We start from the raw sequence: 23,212 nt of genomic DNA, 5'->3' as shown, positions 1-23,212 counted from the left end.
GAAAATTCTACTCTGTTACACTTGAGCACCTGGATAGTGACTCCACTGACATTAAAAAAATCAATGGAATTATTCCAGATTTGCACTAGTGTAATTGAGAGGAGTTTTTGATCCACTACGACTACATCTTTGCACAACTACCATTCTGATATTAAGGCTATAGAAGATTCTGGCAAGTACATTTTTTAGGTGCTGTTCCTCATTGCTGGGGATGGAAGCTCTCTCTCTGCTGAACGAACTTGTAGAAAAGGGGTTCACTATAATTCTGATGTGCTTCAGGTGAAGAAGTATTGGTGATGTCAGTCTAGAATTAATGACAATGAGCTCCAGTTGTTGCTAATAAAACAGCAAGGGCATTGTACTTCATCGTCAACAGATTGCACTCCTATATCTAGAGTGTTCTCTTTTCCCATGCCAACCAGAGAAACTTGACATGGCCCACAAACCTAAAACCATGACATTATTTTTATTTCATTCAATATTTGAAGGAGAATTATTCCATGACAAAAGTGTTTCCAGAGGTAAATGGATCAAGAGAAACATGCCATGATAAGTCAGCACTTTAATTTCCTTACAAAACTTACAAGTACAGTCAAATCTCTTCTTCAGTGGATTGCAAGGTTTTTGCACAAAGCATGAGGTGCTGTAGCAGGTCATGATTCATGGGAAAAAGACACACTAGGAAAAGGTTTAGGTAACTGATAGGTCGTCTGTGTTTTGGGTGATAGTGTTAAAAGGGCCCAGGAGGTCACTCTATAATGCAGACATTAAAATTCTAGAGTTACAAATACCTATTTATTAACATTTAAAGAGAGGTGTTGATCTAGTAGAGCATGAGAAACCTAAAAAAGGCTTTAGTTATGAGCTACTCAATTATACCCATGGACAATAATGTGGCTCAAATAAATGAGGACACCTTGCGTACCCACAAGGATTGAACACTGTGCCAATCACAGATCAAAAAGTTGCCAAGTGAACTGAAACTCTTCACCCATCAGAGTGAGGTTCAAGCTACTGAGAGCTAAAGGATCTTGACTTTAGTTCAGCTTGGAGGCGAGAGTGAATCTCTAAGGCCCTACTCTGTAGGTAATAAAAAATAAAACAAAGTTCTATAAATAGTCTGTTGGTCAATGCAGAGTCATAACTCCCTTGTCAACTTTGGGACCACTTGAGATCAATAATGGCGTGGCAGATAGATCAATCTCTCTTCTCATAATACTGTGCTTTTCATAGTAGTATTTGACTGCTCTAAATCAATAATGCCCATATGTAACAGACATATAAGCTCCACTAGAGCATGTCCTGTGGTCTAAGGGGTTTCTATGTATTTGGTACATCAGTGTCAATTTTGAGGTGTGCACTAATGTTTTGGGTCATACAGCAGCTATCATCAAACAACTGTTAGGATCATAGAGGCTGCTAGGAGGTCTTTAATGTCATGACCTCTTTAATGTCCAAACCTTGGTTTTTAAAGTCCTATTCAAAGAACACAATGAACTATTGAGCACTGTGTATCTTTATATATATTTATTTGTGGAGATACAGCTATATCATTATTTATCAATATGGAAAAAGTCTGTTATTTATTTATCCTCATTGCATGTTTGCTATATTTTGAATAATAGCTCATGTTTATATAAAGCTTGGTAGTATAGTGAAGAAAGTTATTATAATGAACAAAATGTATTGTCACTGCAGAATTTCAAAAGCATGAAACTCCTTTCAGGGGCTTGATCCTTCAGGCAGTTCTCCAGTACTGATGTCAAAGGCAGTTTTCAAGAGCGAACCTTCAGTCTTGAAAAATAAATGTGCACTCTGTGGTAACAGAGCAATAAGGCCAGATATGCCTGTGTGAGATGGTCGTTTGAACCGCAGTTCTGGGACAGACTGACTCTAAAACTTGTGCATCCATCCCCAGAAGGATCAGCCCAGTGCAAGGAGTCTCCAGTGGGACAGAGGTAGCACAGAGATTCTTATGCCACTCCTCCACTGCCTGCAGTTATAACACTGAGGAAAGAGGGTAGGGCTAGGATATCCCTATGACAATCCCTGGCTGGGGTTTTGGCCCCAAGGGGCCACTAGAAGCTAATGGAGGTTGCAGCAGCCAGAGTGTGATCTAACTTCATGAAGGGGAAATGGCCCTGCATATAGCAGCAGCAGCAGGTTTGGGAGAATGCATCGTGAGTTTTAATCACATTTGCACATATATTCCCTATTTGTGCTGTGCACATTTTTGCCATAGCAAAGGATCTGGTCTATTGTCTGCATTTCAGACACCAGAAAGTCTGGAAGTCAATGGAAGGTTTGGGTATATAAGAAATACAGAATCTAGTCTATAGTATGAATCACAGTCGTGAAAGTAATAATTATCACAAGTGTCTTGGATATGACAAGCTTCTAGGGATCCACTGTTGTCAGTGGGGGAAAGAGGGAAGGCTAATTCTCCACTGCCCTGCACCTTGTGTGTAAGTCAGTTACACCTGTGCAAAGTAGGTGCAAAATGCTATTGCTCTGATCTGGTAGAATTTTACATACATTTTACACAGATGTAAATAGCTATGTAACGTGCAGGGCAGTGGAGATTCAGGCCTGATACTTTCCCCATGGATGGTGAAAAGTAACCACGGCTGCCTGGGAACAACAGTACTTGGGGAAGGAAATAAAAGATGTAGCACTGAAAAAAGGAGACCCTTTTGTTTACCGGAACACAGAAAAACACTTTTTTTTAAAAACAAAAGCAAGTCCAATTCTATGTTTACCTTTTCACCTTTGGAGCCCTTGAGACCACGGACACCATCAGCTCCCTGTAGAAAACAATGAGAAAATGCCTCACTGTACATAACCAGAAAGTTTCAAATATTCAGATTTTTTTTTAAATGAACCATACCTTCACACCACGAGGACCAGGATAGCCAATTGGACCCTGAGGACCTGGAGGCCCCTAAAATACATTGGATTAGAAAAACTCTGTATGTTAGTCAGTTAACAAATAGTTTTCGACGTACGATACACTTACCTTAACTGTACCACAAGTAGTCTAAAGGAAGTCATTGGAATAATACTGGACAGACAGGCTTTTCTGGCTGACTGCCCCTACGAAAACTTGTGGGCGTATCAAAGCATTTTTCAAATTTTCTGTGGATCTATTTATGGTTTTGCTGTGGATTTATACTTTGAGGGATTTCAAATGAAAGCAACATGCTAAAAACATCAACTCACAACATAAATAATCTGAAATTAAGATAATTTTGAAAATATAAGGAGAACACACCAGTGTTAATGATGTCTGCACAGGGCAGAAGCTATGTGTTAGAGATAAAGACATAAGAGTATATCACTCTACTAACCCTTCCCCATCATTTTAAAAAAAATCTCACGAATTTACATTCTGTGCCATACTCTACTCTCCTATAGGCAGCTGCTATTCCCATATATACAGATCTTGCCGAATCTGACTCCTTTTTTCAGTGTTTGTATTGTCAGAGTAATAAATCCATCAATCATGGTCTCTCTTAAAAATTCCCCAAAGTCAACATGGTCTGATTTTTAAAAATTGTCAACATTTAATTGATACTGACTGGGGATTTTTTGGCATTTATTGTATCCTGAGGATTTTTTAAAATCTATTTCACTATACCTTTGCAAATATAAAATCAAGAGAAGCTAAACCTTTGCTACTTTAGTAGTACATCCTGTTTCATAATACTTCCTGGCCTCATAGTAAAGAAAAAGGCCCCCAAACATGTAATAGATGGCAGCATAAGGGCCAGATTTTAATACCCTGATTTATACTATTTATAATGTATAGTACTTTACTCCGTTGTCTTCAGTAGGACTACTCAGGAAGTAGTGTGTTATTCAGCATGAGTAAGGGTTTCAGAATCTGGCCTTAACATGGCAGGGAACTTTACAAACCCTTTAAATATTTCACTACAATGAAGAAATTATTTTCCACTGGCTTGCTGCAAGTGACTGAAAAATCCATTGATTGTGTGTGTTTTGCTATACCCCCCTCACAGAGCCTCTCAATAGTCCCAGCATGTAGCACACACTATAAAACTGCAAACTCAAAGAAGTTGCAAGTTATCTGTCTGAAACATGTGACAGTTTATTAAATCCTGAGTAGACATGAATAAATATAAATAGAGTGCCTTGTTAAAGTAAAACTGCTTGTGGAGTTCACAGATTGGCACTCAATAAATATGGTTGTCAGTACACACATGCTGTGAATGGGTGATGCATTTTCTATCACTTATGATCCCAATAGCTGTAAGAGCAACAGATTACATGGTTGACAAATTTACTAAATAAACAAATAAATACAAATTGAATAGGCACATGTTTATGGAAGTTTTGAAACTTACCAAAGCACCTTTCTCTCCAGACTGACCCTCTTTGCCAGGATGACCCTGATTACAGAAAGATAAATATTTTTTGGAAAATATGCTCTTCATGAAAAACAATTCATTATACAAATAAATTGGTTTTAAATAATTGAACATCATGATGACCCCAAATCCAGCCCTGTTTCTGGACTAGAGCATGAAAAATACACCTTTTGATTTTGAGGATAGATTTATTGTTTTAATATATAACTAGTTTACATAACAAAGAGAAATCTGGACAGTAGTTGTATTAATGTGAATGTATTAAGCAACATTTTGATCACATCCAGTTAATATTTCAACTGCAGGAGTCTTTTAATCTAAGACACACTCTGATTTGATTACTTTAGTGTTTTGAAAGAGCCTACATGATACAATTTCATGCAGAAATCCCTAAAGCATATAAAAAGGTTATAGGAGTTGTTTGAGAGGCCTATAAAGAGATTGATCTAGTCTCATTTATAGCATTAATTAAATGCTTTTCCTTTAAATCATTGCTTACTTTTAAAATAAAACTTTTTGAGGGGTGCAGGCTGCTATTGTTTAAATTCTATATCATTATAGTTATATAAAGCTCCCACTAGAAATGTAGCACAAGAATTAAGCTTTGGTGGGTGTGTGTGAGAGAGAGAAAGGGAGATCACTCAAAAGGTTAATTCCTCACTGCATTCCCAGTGGGAGACAACAGTGATTATTTTTGATCTGTCATCAAAAATTACACTAACGTGAAATTTAAAATGTTAATGGCAGATTACAGTTTGAGGAAATCAACAAGTAACACTTTTTCTTCTTTGTGTAGGTCCACTCTTATTTGAAGAGTATAGTAAATCTTTAGTTTTGCTGTACGTGTAGCCACTTCTTAAATATTAGCTTCTTGGTGGTATTAACTTTCAAAAAGTGTTTTCAGTATGTCAGTTGATATCATATTTTTAAATACCTGCCAATCCTTAACTGATAAACTTCTGATTTTTATGTTTAGTTTTCTAGCTGATAATATGAATTTAAAATATGCTATTAATGAAAGGTATATATATATATATATATAATTAATAGCATATTTTAAATATAAATATATATAGCACTTACTTTATCTATCTATGCATTCTACAATATTGATTAGAAGGATGAATATCAGATAGGTAGAAACAACTTATCGTCTTGCTCATCTCAAACAGCATTAACTATTTTTTTCAGTTTTACTCAAACAAATGCATCTTGGTTTGAAAATCTGAACTAATATTCAAGCAGATGATCTTATTGTGCACAAAGTTATAACCACTTACCCTGCATGGAAAGTCTGTGATTCTACAATGCTACCTCTGTCAGGGGTGATGCTTACCAAGAGTTTCAGTGCCCTACCCTTCAACCAAACAAACCCATACACAAGGTAGGGAGATGACTGTCTAGGCAGATGGTGGGGTGCAGGCAGTGGTTCATGCACAAGCACGGGCACACACATACACATGCAAACACTACCTGGGCTTATTCATTCTTCACTGCATTTGTCTTTATTTCTGATTTTTATGTGTAACAAAATGCAGGTTTTCAAATACCAGTGATGTTTGTAAGGGCTGAGAGTTTTCAGAAGCCAGAAAAACTTGCACAAGTGGACAAAGATTCAAGTCTAACTGGAATCTCCAACAATGCCATAATATGCATTGCCAACAGTTTGTATGCATGTGCTGCAACAGCAGGCAAAAGGGAGATTGACGGTCATGGATACAGTTCTGTATCCATAATACGTTCATTTTTTCCAGTTTAATGCCCCTGGGACAACGTCTATAGTTCTTAACCTTGCAAAATTCCTGTTGAGGTCATTGAGAGTTTTGCTTGGAATTTGACCTAGGAAAGGAGGAAAGATTATTATATGAGAAAATGGCATAGTGGGGAAAGGACTGAGGGGGACAGTATAAGGAATTGTGCTGCCTACAATTAAGTGGCCCGTACTGGAGGTAAAAACATAAACATTTTGATACAAGAAAGCTCTCTTTTTCTCTCTCTCATCTGTCATTAGGCATACTGGTTTTATAGTTACTAGGTTTAGGACGTGATTTTGAACAGTAATGTGAGTAATTTTATTCATGTAAGAATCTTTGTTGGGTGTTCGTTGAGTTTAGTAGAGCTGCTCATGTCAGTTCAGTAACTCATGGGGGTAAGCGCTTACATGAAGATGAGTTTCCTAATGTTCAGAAGATTCTTATGCTGGTAATCCTGCCCCCATGAAGAACCTGAAAGAGTGGGGTCCACTCCCTTGATATGCCCTGATCAGGAGCTGTGAGGAAGTAAGGTGTAACCAGCTTTATGCCAGCTGAGAAAATCCCGTAATCAAGAGCATTTCCTGGTTGCCATAGGTACATACTTTATCCCCCATTTACACTGCCACTTTGACATAAATGAGACAGTAGATCTGATCCACTGTATGTCTCCCCGGCTATTGGCACATGTTACAAGCATAATTGATTATCAAGGTCCACATTTTTAAAAGGGCTTCAGCAAATGTTAGCAGCCCCCTAACTTTAATAATGCCTCAAGTTCAAATAATACAGAGGTATACACAGGTTTTACAAGTTTGTTCCCAACTAAGAGCGCTGCTTCTTTTCTTCTTGTAATGCAGTACATTGCATGCAGTGACCCAAAACTGCATACTGATTTTGAACAGAATTTAGACATTCAGAGGACAAAATACTATATTACTTACAGAAGGCCCATCAGAACCAGCAAGTCCGGGAAGGCCAGGTTTGCCCTGTGGTCCCTAAACACAACGAAAAGGATACATTTTAGGAATAATATTAACAAATAGGTTGCTCAAGCTAAAATAGGTTACAACAAATAAATTAACTATGAACAAAAAGAAATATGTTAAAGCATACAAAGTGATGGGAAAAAATAAAAGTTGAGAGTGTTCCAAAAGCTAGATCCAGAGACTTAGATTCTGATCTCAGTTACACCAGTGTAAATACATAACAATTCCAATGACTTCAAAAAAGTTACTCTCAGTGCTCACTAGTGCAAATGAGAAAGGAGCAGAGAAATTGCCATATGGCATCAGACCCATGGTCCATCTAGTCCAGTATCCTGTTCCTGAAGAAGGAAGGAGCAAGAAATCCCTCAGAGGACAGATACCAGATAATCGATTCCTGATAGTTAGAGACTTAAGGCCTGAAGCATGATGTTTTATCTCCCTTCCAAAATTTGTGTTATCAATATTATGACTGAATATTTTTGTTATCCACATAAACAGCCAATCCTTCTTTGAACCTTTCCAAGTTGTTAGGCTCAGCAACATACTGTGGCAATGAGTTCCACAAACTAATTATGCATTGTGTGAAAAAAAGTATTTCCTTTTGGATTCTCTTCTGGCTTTAAATATTTCAACTAGATATAGTTGGATACTGAAATACTTGCTCCACCTGACTACCACCAGTACCTCAGAAATATCCATTTGTAATGTTAAACTAACTTGCCTTTTACCTCAGAAAGTGTGAGATTCCTATAACCATGTTAATCATCAAAACAGTGCAGTCTGAAGTTAGATCAGAGAGTAGTAAGCAGCTGCTATAGCATGAATGAGAAAAACTAAACAAAAGCACAGGCACCTGGGAAGGAAATTAAATAGAAAGGAGAGATGAGGGAGAAGGAATAACATGTTGTTTCCCAGTTAAACTGAGGTGATGAAATGAGAAAAAATAACATCCGGAAAATAATGTTCTTTTACAGAATTGTGTGAAAAACGTCAGCATCAAAGTACATTCAGCATCAGTTTTCAGATTCACCATCATTTTTACCAACTTTTCTTTTTGAAAATGTCTCCAAATACAATGAATATGCAAATTAGAAAGATGTAAAAATATGTTTATTTGGGTTGTAAGAGAGAAGATGATTGAGTAGAGGCCATTTGAAAAATGCATTGTTTTTCACAAAGTATCATTGGGCAGATGAGAAATTAAGGGCACAAGGAGGAAAAACAAGGCAAAAGTTACATTTAGAAATGGACCATACCAGTTATGATGGAGAGAATGTAACTGTTGCACATATCAATCACCCCTAAAATGTATACACAAAGACATGAAAGAAAAAAGTGGAGAAATATGTATTGTTCACTATACAAAGTAATATCCAAAGAACAGAAAATGACAAAGGGTGAAATCCTGGCCCCGCTGAAGTCAATAGCACACTCCCTTTGACTTAAAGGGGCCAGGATATCACCCATAATCAGGAGGAGGCCAGAGGCAGTAGCATCTAAAGTTGCAAAGCAAGAACAATTTCAATGATGTAGGTGAGTCACAGAACCCAGGGATGAGAACTGGCTGTTCATTGGCTTGAACTGTTTCAAACACAAAAACAAAGCTACATTTGGAGGGTAAGCTGTGTGCATGGCAGGACAGAATGTGACTTTTTGGAAATGAAAGGTTAGCTGATGATCTTCAAAGAGTCACAAGAGATGTGTTTGATGTCTGTCCGTCAACCAAAAATCCATGTTATATAACTAGAAATTTTATTATACCAAAAAAAAACCCCCAGGTTGGGTCCTAGTCTCCAACCACCATGTCTATGTCTACACCACGTAAGAGCAGCAAAGCAAATTGGCAACATTCGTTCCCAAGGGTTTCAAGAATATGTAGCCCAAACAAAACAAAATGATACTTTAATCACAAATGCATTATGAAAACCTATGTGAGTCAACCTGTAATGAATAACAACAGACCAAATTAAAATTAGTAACATCCAAGCCATCATCACCCAGGGCAATTTACATTAGCTGGATAATGACAAATGCATCCTTTTTTACTGGAAATTTTTTCTTATTTAGTACCATCATGGCATCACAGCATTCATCAACTGCAACTCCTACAAAATCATCAGTGTCCTTATGGTCTTTGTCCTGGTCCATGCCCAGTCTGTGGGTGTGCCCACACTCAGTACATAGGTTTACCAAAGAGGAAGCAAGAGATCAAACAGGCATTCCTGTATTAGTGCAAGACACTGACCTAAGATTGCTAGGTTTCTAATTAGTCATCTGGGTATATTCTGGTATGCTGGCAGCAATCTGATTGCTGCTATTTTTTACATCCCTCATACACTTATACCTCTGAGAAACTTTTCTCGCAGCTAACCACTTGGACTGCCCATGTGAGCAGAGTTACCCATGAGTTCCTTTTCAGGACTGGGCCTTCGAGAATGAGTAATCTTGATGGATTGGCTGTGCTGAATATATTGCCTCAAATCAACGCAAACTTTTAAAGAAAATCTCCATCTATTAGTGTGAGCCTGATCCTAAAAGAGAGAGCACCTAAAATTTTGTTATGAAACTTTTGTGAGGGAAACCTATATTAGCAGGTTTAGATGGGGGAAAATTTTGATGTGACTGGGTTTGAGCATAGACAAATAATGCTGACTGGGTTTGGACCAGGAAAGCTTTCAGTGTCAGAGGGAAAGGTTTCTATCAATATTTCAAATGTCACTGCTTGGTCCTCCAATATCAGAGATGCCAACATGTAACGTAAGCAGGGAAAATTTTAGACACCAGTATGTTTTAGGAGGAGAAAACTTTAGATGTTGGTGAGTTTCACATGGAAAACTTTAGAGATGACTTTGGAAAGGGGAATCATTCTATGGGGGCAGGTTTGGGTGGAAAAACTTCCTTTTAATATTTTACTTGCCAGAACCTCTTCTTATACAATTCACTTGTGCAAGGCAATTTGTACACAGAAAAGTTTCTAGGAGAGTAGACTCCTGCAGACATTTCATATAAAAGTTAATTTCCTGAGTGGCCTGCATTCTTCCTTCTCTCCAAGTGCCATTCCTCTCTTCTGGCACAACCAAGTCCAGAGTCCTTGGTCTGAAATCCCTCCCGGTAGGCCCAATTGGGGCTATTATTCTGAGATACTCAGGGACAATTATGGAACTTACAGATATGGTGTTTCTAAGATGACTCTCGGTCCATGTTGAGTGTGTAAGCACTACACGGACTGGAGCAACAGAGAGTGTGTAGTCTCAGGATGTCAAACTTATTTTTGCATAGGGATGCCTATGGCCACCTGAGAGAGGAGAGCGTGCTCCCTTCAGCTCATGAAGTTTATACTGCACAAGCCAATATACTTTGAAGTCTATCCAGCATATAAAGCCTTATGCATGTAAGTGTTTAATTTACTGAAGTCATCTTCCTGTACAGGCCCCACACAAGGGCCACTTATAGTTGTAATTCTTGTGCTTGGCATTACAATCTCTGTGCTTCCACATGGGTAAAAGAGACCCCAAAGGAGTGGGAATGAGGCAGGGCATGGCCCTGTTCTTTCCACTCCTCACAGCACACTGAATGGGCCTAGGACACTGGCTGGAGTATGCTGCACTCCTTGAAGAGGTGTAGCAGTGAACAAAGTTATCTTGCATTCTGGGGAGCTCCAGTAGAATTTCTGCCCTTGTGGTGGTCCGACTCCACTCTATTTCAAATGCAAGGTTATGTCTTTAAGGTGTGATTTTTAAAAAAATTGGTTGACTACAGTTGAAATGTAACACATTCCATATCAACTCAACTCTTGTCTCTCTGATGTTTTGGGAGGGTATGTAGCCCATAGAAATGTATATAATGCTGGGCGGTGCAAGATGGTTTCTATTCTGTAGGGAGAAACTAGTGGAAATAACGATGAAGATCGAAGGTTGGATTTTTTAATATGAAATGTGACATCTGTCACTGCTACAGTACATTTATTTAAGAAATTTCATTAACTTTGGGATATCTACCTTCCCTTTTTTAACCCATGAACAAATATAACATTTCTACCTAGCAGTAAGTTACAATGTAACAAAGCTAACAAGCTGGTTTGCCAGCTCATTTGCATTAATATTAAACTCAAAAACAGAAAAGACTACCAAGCCAAGAAAACTCAAAAAATAAGGTACGTATATGGATAGGTAGGAAGCAAGCAAACTACTTCACACCTTTTCAGCCTATTTATCCTTGTAATCTCTATTATAATCGCTAGTGAATCACCCCTTTAGTGAATCACTGTTGTGAAAAACCCATAAACAATATATTTAATTGTAGGTGTTGCATATACAAAATACAATTAGTTTACACCTCTAAGCTATCTGATATAGATGTCAGGGACAAAGTATGAACAACTATGGGATAAAAGACTTAAAATCCGAGTGATTCCATGCAAGAACAGAGGAGCATGCAAGGCCAGTTCTTGCAATTCTTTCTCATGCAAAACTCCCATCGACTACAGTGGGAGTTTTGCTCAAATGTAGATGGCATGATTGTTTCTAGAATAAATATATACAACTCAGCGGAGGGGAAAAAAGCTTTTTTACTTCTCATAGCTGACCTGTACTTGGCACTTCAGAAACAGAAAAATGGTCACATTATCTGAAAGAAACATATCAAGATAAAGTGGCAGAGACCATGCTGTGTGGCCCCGAACCTCTGACTGCTGAAAGGTGTGCTATGCGTTCGTGATGGATTGTGGAATGAATATGTTGTGGACACAGCCATCTTCCAAGAATAACATTCTGGGGAAGACAGGCAGGTAGGAAGTCTGTGTATTGTTTCCTAAAATCCCCTTCAATCCTTCCCACTAAGAAGTGAAATACTAGAGCACTAGGAAGATATTAAACCACGAATGAGAGGGAAACCAGAGTGGAATCAATCAGGGATCTAAAAGAGGAAAGGAGAAAATTACTAGGAGTGTGAAATTTGAAATGGACATAATTAGAACTTGTAGCAGAATGTTACTGCTCAGGAAACACAAGGATAAACAAATAGGGCCTTATTCTGATCTAAATTATACCAAAATTACTCCAGTGGAACTCCAGAGTTATGCCAATAAACCATCAGTGTAAATGAGAGCAGAATCAGGCCCGCAGTTTAAAGAAAGAGGTAGATATTTTAAAAGTATAGGAGATGAAAGAGAATTTAATTTGATAGAAAATACATTTAAATTGAAAAACTGTCTTTTTTTTTTTTTTATAGCCCAGCAGTTTGAGTCTATTTGAATTTAATCATGTACAGTTTAGTGCTATGGGCCAAATTCTGATCCTAGTAACTTCAGCATGAATCAAGAATAAATTCAGGAAGTTACACTGGTGAAAAAAATGGTGTAAATGCAAAGAGAGTTAGTCCCACATTATTCATTACTTTACTTGGTTTTTACTTGGTGCTTTTAGGGCATTCTGCTATGTTTGAGATCGTAGGTGTCTAATATCTAAACATAAAGCAAAGCTCTTAACCACTTCACCAGAGGCTGTTACACAGATACACTGATTATGAAATACCAGAATAACATTATAACTTACTTTTTCACCAGGAGCTCCAATAGGACCTTGTGGACCAGGAAGCCCCTATTAGAAAGAAGCCAGTGTGTGAGAAATCAGGGATAACAATATACATACATTTTCCCTATTAAAGAGCCCTTATTAATCTGTTTAAACATAGCAGCAAATATAAGTGTGGGGTGGGGAGGGGGGATTAAACCAGTTAGATAAGAAGCTTTGTGTGAGCTTTTTGCACAGGCTACTCTTCTGGCATCAAGTCTGTAACAGGATCCTATTCAGAGCCCTCCTACAGGTGTGGCCCTTCCTGCTGGCATTCCAGGAACACTGAATGAGTCATTTTTCTTGCAAATGAAAAAGCCCTCTGCAAGCTTGCTTTAAAATTCTGCTCCCACTGCACTATGCACATTTTCAGGATTATTTATAAAATCCTTCATGCTTTATCAGTCCTGCATATGAAAAGCTAACCCTATGCTAATCTGTATTCATTAAACATTTGTTTAAAGGAATGTGGTATAACCTGTGGGTTACTGAACACTTACTTGTGGACCTGGGATTCCTTGTTGACCAGGAGGTCCTGGTTCCCCTTGAGGACCCTACCATGCAAAAAATACAGAGGCGTTAGGTTTGGGCTTCTATGTTACAAATCTTCATTGTCAGGCCTAAAGTAATACAGGCACATCTCTGTCTTTTCCGTCTTTTAAATTTACCAACTAACTGTCTCTCTAGTCTGATTTTCAAGTTAATTTATATCATCAACATTTTATTAATGTGGGGCTAATTCCACCCTGAGAGCTGGAGTCTGGGGGCTACAGGAGGTTAAATGAGGGCAGAATTTAGGTTTGAGTAGATGATACACAAGGCTGTTCTTTTCAATAAAACAACAAGAGGAATCTGAATTTTAGATTAAACAGTGACGGGGTAGGGGAGGGGAAGGATTTTGACAATCCCAAACCTCTGTTTATTTCCCTAATTATGTACCTACCAAGTTTCCTTTTGGACCTGGGGGGCCATCAACACCTGCAACACCCTGCAACAAGAAAAAAATAGAGGCAACACTGGTCGGAATTATTTTTTACTGGAAATTGCACGTTTAAAATACCTTACTCTTTATGCCATACGTACAGGTTGTCCTGGGGGACCGGGTGTGCCCCTGGGGCCCAGTAGTCCTCTTTGACCCTGAAAAGAAGACACAATTCATAAAATTGTGGGGTGCAATTCCTCCTTACAAGCAGGTAGACTACAGGAGTAAGGGGAAGAGAGGCAGTGCAGCCTGACAAAAGGATTCACTGCTACATGGGACCCTCCTAATCTCTGCCCTGTATTAGGAGCACAATATGGATTGACAAAAAGAAAAGGAGTACTAGTGGGACCTTAGAGACTAAACAATCGAATGCATCCGATGAAGTGAGCTGTAGCTCATGAAAGCTTATGCTCAAATAAATTGGTTAGTCTGTAAGGTGCCACTAGTACTCCTTTTCTTTTTGTGAATACAGACTAACACGGCTGCTACTCTGAAACCTGTCAATATGGACTGAAGGAGCCTGCTGTCGAGTAGCTCTGTCTTTCATACCAGAGAAAGGTCGGAGGGGAAGATTTTGTCTCTGCCACTGCCCTGAACACTGGTGCAGCACCTTCCACAGTCACTTGATCTGGGTGCTGACTATTTATGTATTTAATGAAAACAAGGTGGTGTTAATTATTTCTGTCATGTTCTGTATTGCTGTGGAAAGTGCTACCTTTCTTGGTAGTAAAATCTCTGCTAGATAGCTGAAAATTACTCATTTGTAGTCTTTCTCGGTATAATAAACAAATGGAAACTCTTCCACAAGCGGAAGGGCAGACCTGCTCCCACAAGCAATTCCACTGAAATCAATGGGACCATTTTTCTGAGGAGGGGGAGCAAAATTTGTTCCCTAGTGTTATTTTTAACTTTCTACAGAGTAAAGGCATTTTGTTTTTCATTATTTGTGTCATCAGACACTGTGGCTGAAGTAGGCAGGCCTTGTTCTCCTCTCTGTTTCATTATGTGTGAAGAGGATGCAAATTACTATCATTCTGACTCAGTAGCATTTTACACCCACTTTGTATCTGGAAGGGCCATATGTCAGATATTTAGGATAAAATTATCCTTTCTGAGCCAGGCCCCGGATCTCTTGCCTGCACGGCAGATCTCTGTTCTGCAGTCACAGCACCAGTGGAATTCCTACTGATATCAGTGGAATTCTTGGACATGTAACAATTGCGAAATATACAATAAAGAGAAGCAGTGTGGGCAAGGGAGGGGAATTTGGGTGAAATTTTGCAGCCAAATATTCACTAAAAACAGACTGTTGTGAAATATCCCTAGAGGTGTCAACAGGCGGACTGTGCCCTCACTGTGCTCATGTAAATCAGGAGTATGTCTACTGAAGTCAATGCAGTTACACCAGAGTGAATGAGATAAGGATCAGGTCCAGTGATTTGGAAGTTGTGTACCGTGGACTGAATTCATCCATGAATAATTCCAGTCATGTTAGTGGAGTTACACCCCAGAAAAATCTAGCCCATTGTTTACTCTCCATACAGAACTGCCATTTTTTTCCCTCTGGGAAAAGCTTAGTAGAAATGAATGAAAATCTTAGAGCGATTTTGTTCTGCAAAAGAGTCAGCTTGCATACCAGAAATAGAATAGTAAAAAAGCTTTACTTACAGCTTCACCTGGGAGACCTCTGGGTCCAACCTCTCCGTCTTCTCCCTGTCATTATTAAAAGGAATAGAAGGTTTAGCGTGAAGAGTATACGTCACCAAAATATTCCTCTTCTGGGAGGACTTTCTTTAGATGTTGTTGTATATATTAGCGAGCTGAAGTTACTAGTAACATACTCTTGTTCCATCTTCACCGGGTGCACCAGGAGGTCCTTGTGGGCCACGATCTCCCTGTAGAATTAAGAAAGCCATATTAAAATAATGCAGGTTACAACTCTGGCTTCAAACAACAAGAGATGGGAAAATGAAATACCACCTTAGCTGCATAATAGTATGTCAGAACATCTTCACTGTAATAGCAAACAGGTACAAATCTACATGTTACTTGGCAGAAGTTTTCGTTTAGAGGTGGATCCAAAATCTGTTATCAGATTAATGTGAGGGGGGATTAACATTTCAGAAATGTTCAGTAATCATATCATCGTTACTGCATGTAAGGCTGGGTTCTGCCATAAGAACGGCCATACTGGGGCTTCTCAGACCTATGTACACAGAGCCTCAGCAGATTTTGGACTGATGTAGTTAGGATTTATTTTTCTTTTCTCATTTTTAAAGAAGGCTAGTGTGCTGCATAGCTTAAACACAAATGATTGAGCTCTTTTTGGAGAGGGAATTTTTAATCAGTGATCTCCTTATAGGACTGAATAAAAATCAAGTGTTCATGCTGATTCTTCTAGCTTTAGCAGTGTCTCCAAGATGCTGACCACAGCTGTGAATCCTAGAAGAGTTATATGGAATCACTCTTGAGTGTCTCCATTCTTTTTCTCCTTCAGAGTGCTGCTGGGAAGGTTTAGGTGATTGCTTATTTACTATTGTATAAGGGATGGCAGGTGTTTATTCCACTGCTCTACTGTTCAATGTGATTGTGGGGTCATTACGAGAGATAGTGAGGTTCTATTAACTGCACCTTTGTTGCCTCAAGCTGAGTTACATTCTACATGCTGCTATGCCTTAACATTGTTCAAAAACATTTGCTGGTGCAGACAGAATGCAGCTTCCTATATGTTAAGTGACATTTATTCCTAAAAAGAATATGCTAAACGTTGGTGGGGTTTTTTTTAAAACAACATCAGTATTCTTGCAGATAAAATATAACTACAGTAGAAAAGGATTTATTTCTCTTTTTCCACTCTGTGTTTTTTATTACAGGGAATACAGAGGTGACACTAAACTGGGAGGAGAGGTAGATACGCTGGAGGGTAGGGATAGGATACAGAGGGCCCTAGACAAATTAGAGGATTGGGCCAAAAGAAATCTGATGAGGTTCAACAAGGACAAGTGCAGAGTCCTGCACTTAGGATGGAAGAACCCCATGCACCGCTAGGGACTAGGGACCGAATGGCTCGGCAGCAGTTCTGCAGAAAAGGACCTAAGGGGTTACAGTGGACGAGAAGCTGGATGTGAGTTAACAGTGTGCCCTTGTTGCCAAGAAGGCCAATGGCATTTTGGGATGTATATGTAGGGGCATTGCCAGGAGATCGAGTGACGTGATCGTTCCCCTCTATTTAACATTGGTGAGGCCTCATCTGGAGTACTGTGTCCAGTTTTGGGCCCCACACTACAAGAAGGATGTGGAAAAATTGGAAAGAGTCCAGCAGAAGGCAACAAACATGATTAGGGGACTGGAACACATGACTTATGGGGAGAGGCTGAGGGAACTGGGGTTGTTTAGTCTGCGGAAGAGAAGAATGAGGGGGGATTTGATAGCTGCTTTCAACTACCTGAAAGGGGGTTCCAAAGAGGATGGATCTAGACTGTTCTCAGTGGTAGCTGATGACAGAACAAGGAGTAATGGTCTCAAGTTGCAGTGGGGGAGGTTTAGGCTGGAGGTTAGGAAAAACTTTTTCACTAGGAGGGTGGTGAAACACTAGAATGTGTTACCTAGGGAGGTGGTAGAATCTCCTTCCTTAGAAGTTTTTAAGGTCAGGCTTGACAAAGCCTTGGCTGGGATGATTTAGTTGGGGATTGGTCCTGCTTTGAGCAGGGGGTTGGACTAGATGACCTCCTGAGGTCTCTTCCAACCCTGATATTCTATGATTCTATGAATGTTTATGCAAACAGCTCCTTGCATTATGTCCTCTCACTACACATGAATCTGAAGGGCTGCAGCTATCTGCTTTGGCTTTGAATAGGACTGCTTTCAGATTTGTCATACTTTCTAAATATTTAGAGGACTCCCATTTTAATATAAGTATTATAGTGATTCCCAAGCAATGGGATGGAAGACTTGAAAAGGCTTTCTTTATTTGTTTAAAAAATATGAATTCGCTATCCATATTTCTGAATAAGAACAAAAAAGGTTTCTTTCACCATACAATTAAATGTCTCAAAGTTTGCCAGCTCTGCTATGCCATATTAGAAAGCAGACATAGATCTCCTCCCTAAGTCAACTCTGGAAGGGTTACTCAGTCTTCAGAGGATACATGAGATATGCACAGTGATTAGATCAGTGATACTCAGTAGGCGGCCCGGGGGGCAAATGTGGCCCGTCAAGGCTTCCTGTGTGGCCCACCAGCTCACCTTGAAACAATGTTTATAATTAAATTCACAAACAGTGATGCACTGCCTATCATTTGCCTATGCCTTCCTTAGTAACTTACTGGCAGTGCTTAATTTGTGATGAAAGAAATGCCAGGGCTGAGCCTCAGCAAGCCCCGGCACAAATTAAGCAACGGCTGAGTGGCCAGATAGTGGCGACTGCTGGCTGGGCCCCCAGCTCCGAAGGCAGAGCCACCAGCAGCAGCAGCACAGAAGGAAGGATGGCAATACACCGTATCATGTCACCCTGGCTTCCATATTGCTGCTGGTGGCAGTGCTGCCTTCAGAGCTGGACAGCTGGAGAGCAGCGGTTGCTGGCCGGGGAGTCCAGAGGTGCCAGAGCTATGAACTGCCAAGCCTAGAGGTGCTGGGGCTCAGCCCCAGTAAGTCCAGACACAAAGGAAGTCCTGCTTACTGGATCTTACGTTCTTGAGATAGCAACAGCTATGACTGAACTCGGACGCCAACCTTTTTTTTCCATTAGTGATGGAAATTGAGCCAAAAATGAATGCAGGTGGGAGTAAATGTTGCCAAGTTGATAGCAAAAACTGAGGTTTAACCCAAACTGGACATCGGATTTTCTATTTATTACGCCACCTCATTTAAACGCAAAACCTTTGTGTTTAGTATTCCAAACCACTGTATCTATCTGTGAGATCATCAACATGAGGCATCACATTGAATCAAAGCATGGTAACTTCAATACGGCCTATCCTCCTGGCAGTTTTGCAAGACGTGACACAACTGAAAACTCTGACGTCTTTGTAGCACACTTCAAATGTCATTCTCACAACATCAGCTACTGTAGAGGAAAAAGCAACAGCTACTTCTCTTCGAAAATGTTGGTAATAGCTAAAAAAAGAAAAAGCCTGTCCTGGATGCCGAGCTTGTGAAGGAGAGCACATTGGAAATGCTGGAGGAGCTTTTTTGCCAGAAATAAACGATGACATTGTGAACTGTGTGAAGCAAGTTCTCCTGTCTGATACCACAACAGTGCGAAGATTGGAGGTAATTTAGGAGGTTTATTTGTTAGCACTGGTTTCTGATTTTAAAAATGCCAACATGTCTCTTGCAGTGGATGAATCAAGCAATTTAAGTGACACTGCCCAGTTATCACTGTTCGTTAGATTTTATGATGGTTAAATGTTCAAGGAAGAATTTTTGTGCTTACTACCATTAGAAACCTATGCCACAGGAGAGATAATTTTTGAAAAGTTAAAGGCTTTTTTGAAAAAATTGGTTTAGATCTGTAGAAAGTAAACTTGCTTGTTACAGACAGAGGTCCCTCTATGACAGAGAAAGAAAAGGGCTTTGCTTCACATTTGGCAGCGATAAACCCTTCATTAAATACACTTCATCGCATCATTCGCCAGACTGTCTTGTGCGGTTAATTGTCAGGGGACTTAAGAAAAACAATGGGTATTGTGAGGAGATTGGCTAACAAGATACGTTCAGCTTCTACCTTGCAACTTCATTTTTTTAAAGCTCTTTTACAAGATGTTTCAGCCAAATACAGTGACCTGTTGCAGCATAATATGTTCGCTGATTAAATAGGATAGAGAGAGATTGTGCGCTTCCAAAAGAAATAATAGATTTTCTTTCAAACTACAAGACCAACATGGCTCATGAGTTCCTGGAATTTATAAATGAAGTCCCCTCTATGTCACAGGTAGATTTTCTGTGTGATAAAACCGGTAACTTGAATTCCCTCAATTTGCAGCTCCAAGGGTGTGCAAGCAGTCTCAGGGATCTGTTTGGAAAAATGTGTGCCTTTCAGAGAAACCTTGAAATCTTTCAGACAAACTTAACAGGAAAGATGTTGCACTTCACCACACTGTGTGTAGTTGCTATCGATGAAACTGATGCAAGAATTCCTATTCATCAACAATTTTAAAATGTGATTTGAGAATTTTAAAATTCCAAAGAATTTGCTTTTATTTGTTCGTGGTCTGTTTTTTGTCCCTACTGATGAACTCTGCCCTGCTGAAGCCAAGAATGTTCTTGATTCAATTGATGAAGGTGCCTTTCAATTAGAAATTGTTAAACTCCAGAGCTCAGATATCTTGAGGACAAAAATTCAGAGAAATGGGACTTTGTGATTTCTGACTCAATATGCTGACCAGTTTCAGAATAGCCATAATCTAGCCATCTCTTAACGATATTCGGATCAATGTACCTTTGTAAATCTAGGTTTTCTACCATGAACATTATAAAAAACCAACACCGCAATCATCTGACAGATGAGCATCTTTACCAGTGCATATGCCTTGCCCTGACCTCCTATAAACCTGTCTCCACAAAGCTTGCCAGAGATCGTTGATATCACCTCTCCCATTAGAGATTGCCACAAACACAGGTAATAATGTTGATCTATAAACTTCGTTAAAAGACAGAAACACTAATACTTATGTTGCAGTCAAGGTCTTTATTGATTGGCAGCTGAAGGGTTTTTATTATTATTATTTTGTCAGCCTCAGCACAAATGGCCCACCTCTTGACATAATATTCTCAAATTGGCCTGTGGGTAGATCTAATTGAGTATCACAGGACTAGATCTTAATGTCTGGCACCCTCTACTGGCCACCTACCGATCAACCAACATTTCAAATCTGCAAAGAGCTGCTTGTTTTTATTCTCTAGGAAGAAAGGAATTGATGAAAAATGATTGAGAGAATTGTGAATTGTACTAAAAGTACAAACAGGACTGAGGAGAACAACTTCCAATATTACTACAACACACTACACTGTAGGCATATGTGGAGTATTCAATGTCTCCCCGAGTTCCTGGGAAGTGTAGCTACTGCACAAGCCCTTCGAAAATTGCAGCATATATTTCCATCCGTGGTTCGCTAGCTCCACTCACGAAGAGGGTGGAATCATTATCCTGCCTTATTCTTGTTCCTTCTGTGGTGGCTAAGACTTACAAGAGAACTAGCAAGAGAACCTCATTCAGGAGAGCACAGGGAACTGCAGCTGTGACTAGCGCTTGCAGTGGGGATGCATACCAAGACGATGACTTCTTCCACCACAACTGCTATACAGGGCCAGACACAACCAGATTTAGCTCTCAGATCTGGTCTTTCTCCAAGTTCTGGAATGTTGATATTTGAAGTGTTTGGACTGAGTAAGGGTATGTCTACACTACGAAGTTAGGTCGAATTTATAGAAGTCGTTTTTTTAGAAATCGTTTTTATATATTCGAGTGTGTGTGTCCCCACAGAAAATGCTCTAAGTGGATTAAGTGCATTAACTAGGCGGAGTGCTTTCACAATACCGAGGCAAGCGTTGACTTCCAGAGTGTTGCACTGTGGGTACCTATCCCACAGTTCCCGCAGTCTCCGCTGCCCATTGGAATTCTGGGTTGAGATCCCAATGCCTGATGGGGCTAAAACATTGTCTCGGGTGGTTCTGGGTACATATCGTCAGGCCCCCGTTCCCTCCCTCCCTCCCTCCCTCCGTGAAAGCAGCAGCAGACAATCGTTTCGCGCCTTTTTTCTTGAGGAAATGAGATTCAAAGGTTCGCAGTTCTTTTCCTATCTACCTGGCCGGTGCATCTGAGTTGAGAGTGCTGTCCAGAGCGGTCACAATGGAGCACTCTGGGATAGCTCCTGGAGGCCAATATCGTCAAATTGTGTCCACAGTACCCCAAATTCAACCCGGCAAGGCCGATTTAAGCGCTAATCCACTTGTCAGGGATGGAGTAAGGAAATCGATTTTAAGAGCCCTTTAAGTCGAAAAAAAGGGCTTCAACGTGTGGACGGGTGCAGGTTTACATCGATTTAACGCTGCTAAATTCGACCTAAAGTCCTAGTGTAGACCAGGGGTCAGTCCTTGTCAATAAGCAATAGAGCTTAGCATTGTAGGTATTCTTGATTGCTACTTTTTTTGAGAAAGCCTTTTTAATGGTGTTTAAAAAAAATTGCAAGTCAAGAATGTTGTTTTCCATGAACACAAACAAACAATTGCAAAACTTTCTGCATTACTCTGTGTTCAGAGCTGTTAAATTCTGTGTATCCTCAAAGCAAGGGGAAAAGGGTGGCCTGTTGTTGTGGCACTGCCCTAGCGGAAGGAAGACTCGGCTTCAATTTACTGCTGTGCCACAGACTTTTTGTGTGATCTCAATTCCCCATCTGCAATGAGAGGTCCCGGAGAAGAGAAGGTGCCACTGGCATAAAACCTGCCTATTGAAACATCATGGAAATGAGCCCTATGACCACACTGGTCATAGGATACGTACATCCTCAGTGTAGAACTTGTACACTAGTATATTGCAACTTTCTTCTAATAATCAACTTCAGCCCATTCGGCAGCTGAAGTAAATCAGCATTGACTTTAAGGAAACTACTTCAATTTACACCCATTGAGAATCTAGCCCAAATTCTGGAAATATATTTAAATAAAAAATATGTATGTGGATCGTTAAATATAAATTCACGTTACTGGAGTCTTTACCTGATATGCTTGTAAAAATACAATTCTGACACTATATTGCAACATGAAATTCTGACATGTTCTCTGACTTAACTCTCTCCACAGTCCTATGTTATTTTTTTAAATGAGGTGATGTTACTACTACCACATTTTTTATAAGCTTTCATATAAACATTCATGTTGATCTTACCCTGTGACCTTTATCACCAGGTAGACCAGGAAGACCATCAAACCCTCTATCACCCTAGGAAAGAAAAAAATAGAGACTTAGAAATGACTATTACACTTTGTAATATTCTTAGTAAATTACACCAGCTCACTGTGGGCTAAATTCTACCCATGGACACATGTGCACATCTCAGCAAGTCATTTGGAGTTGAGCACATGCATCTGAACATCAGAATTTGGCCCTGTGCGCATCAAAGCAGAGGAAGCCGTTGTGCACCAGATTTTACACTCCACTGTAATTATGCCATTATAAATTTAACATCAAGACAAAGGGCTTGACTCTAGTCACACATTATACTGGTATAAATCAGAAGTAGCTCTGCTGTAGAAAATACAGTTACACCCATGCAAAAAAAAGCAGCCTAAGTGAGATCAGACTCAAGCCCAAAGAATCAAATTACTTAAACGTTACACGGCTGTCCATTACCATGAATTACCATATTTTTAAATGGATGATTCATGCTCAACTTTTGCCTCTTATCTGGTTGTCTGAAGCATCAATATTTTCATTGCAGAATAGCTTTCTACATTGTTTTTACATTTTCAGTGTGGTGGAGGGCAGATTAATGCCTATTTAAAATGTGCATCATCCATGCCATGACTGAAATATG

At 39.6% G+C, this 23,212-nt stretch overlaps 1 protein-coding gene across 1 annotated transcript in view; it reads right to left on the bottom strand.

Moving 5' to 3' along the window:
- Positions 1-23,212, bottom strand: part of COL11A1 (collagen type XI alpha 1 chain) — a 235,035-nt gene that overhangs the window by 116,480 nt on the left and 95,343 nt on the right. The window contains exons 18-28 of the mRNA XM_007055218.4: positions 22,564-22,617; positions 15,522-15,575; positions 15,349-15,393; positions 13,782-13,835; positions 13,642-13,686; positions 13,199-13,252; positions 12,681-12,725; positions 7,084-7,137; positions 4,365-4,409; positions 2,888-2,941; positions 2,760-2,804 (exon numbers count right to left, since the gene is read on the bottom strand). Coding sequence (XP_007055280.2) covers positions 2,760-2,804; positions 2,888-2,941; positions 4,365-4,409; positions 7,084-7,137; positions 12,681-12,725; positions 13,199-13,252; positions 13,642-13,686; positions 13,782-13,835; positions 15,349-15,393; positions 15,522-15,575; positions 22,564-22,617 — 549 coding nt within the window. The remainder of the gene's footprint in view (positions 1-2,759; positions 2,805-2,887; positions 2,942-4,364; positions 4,410-7,083; positions 7,138-12,680; positions 12,726-13,198; positions 13,253-13,641; positions 13,687-13,781; positions 13,836-15,348; positions 15,394-15,521; positions 15,576-22,563; positions 22,618-23,212) is intronic.

This window comes from Chelonia mydas, chromosome 8, assembly GCF_015237465.2.
Source record: "Chelonia mydas isolate rCheMyd1 chromosome 8, rCheMyd1.pri.v2, whole genome shotgun sequence".
In the NCBI taxonomy this organism is placed as follows: domain Eukaryota; kingdom Metazoa; phylum Chordata; order Testudines; family Cheloniidae; genus Chelonia; species Chelonia mydas.
This window is presented reverse-complemented; position numbering and strand designations above follow the sequence as displayed.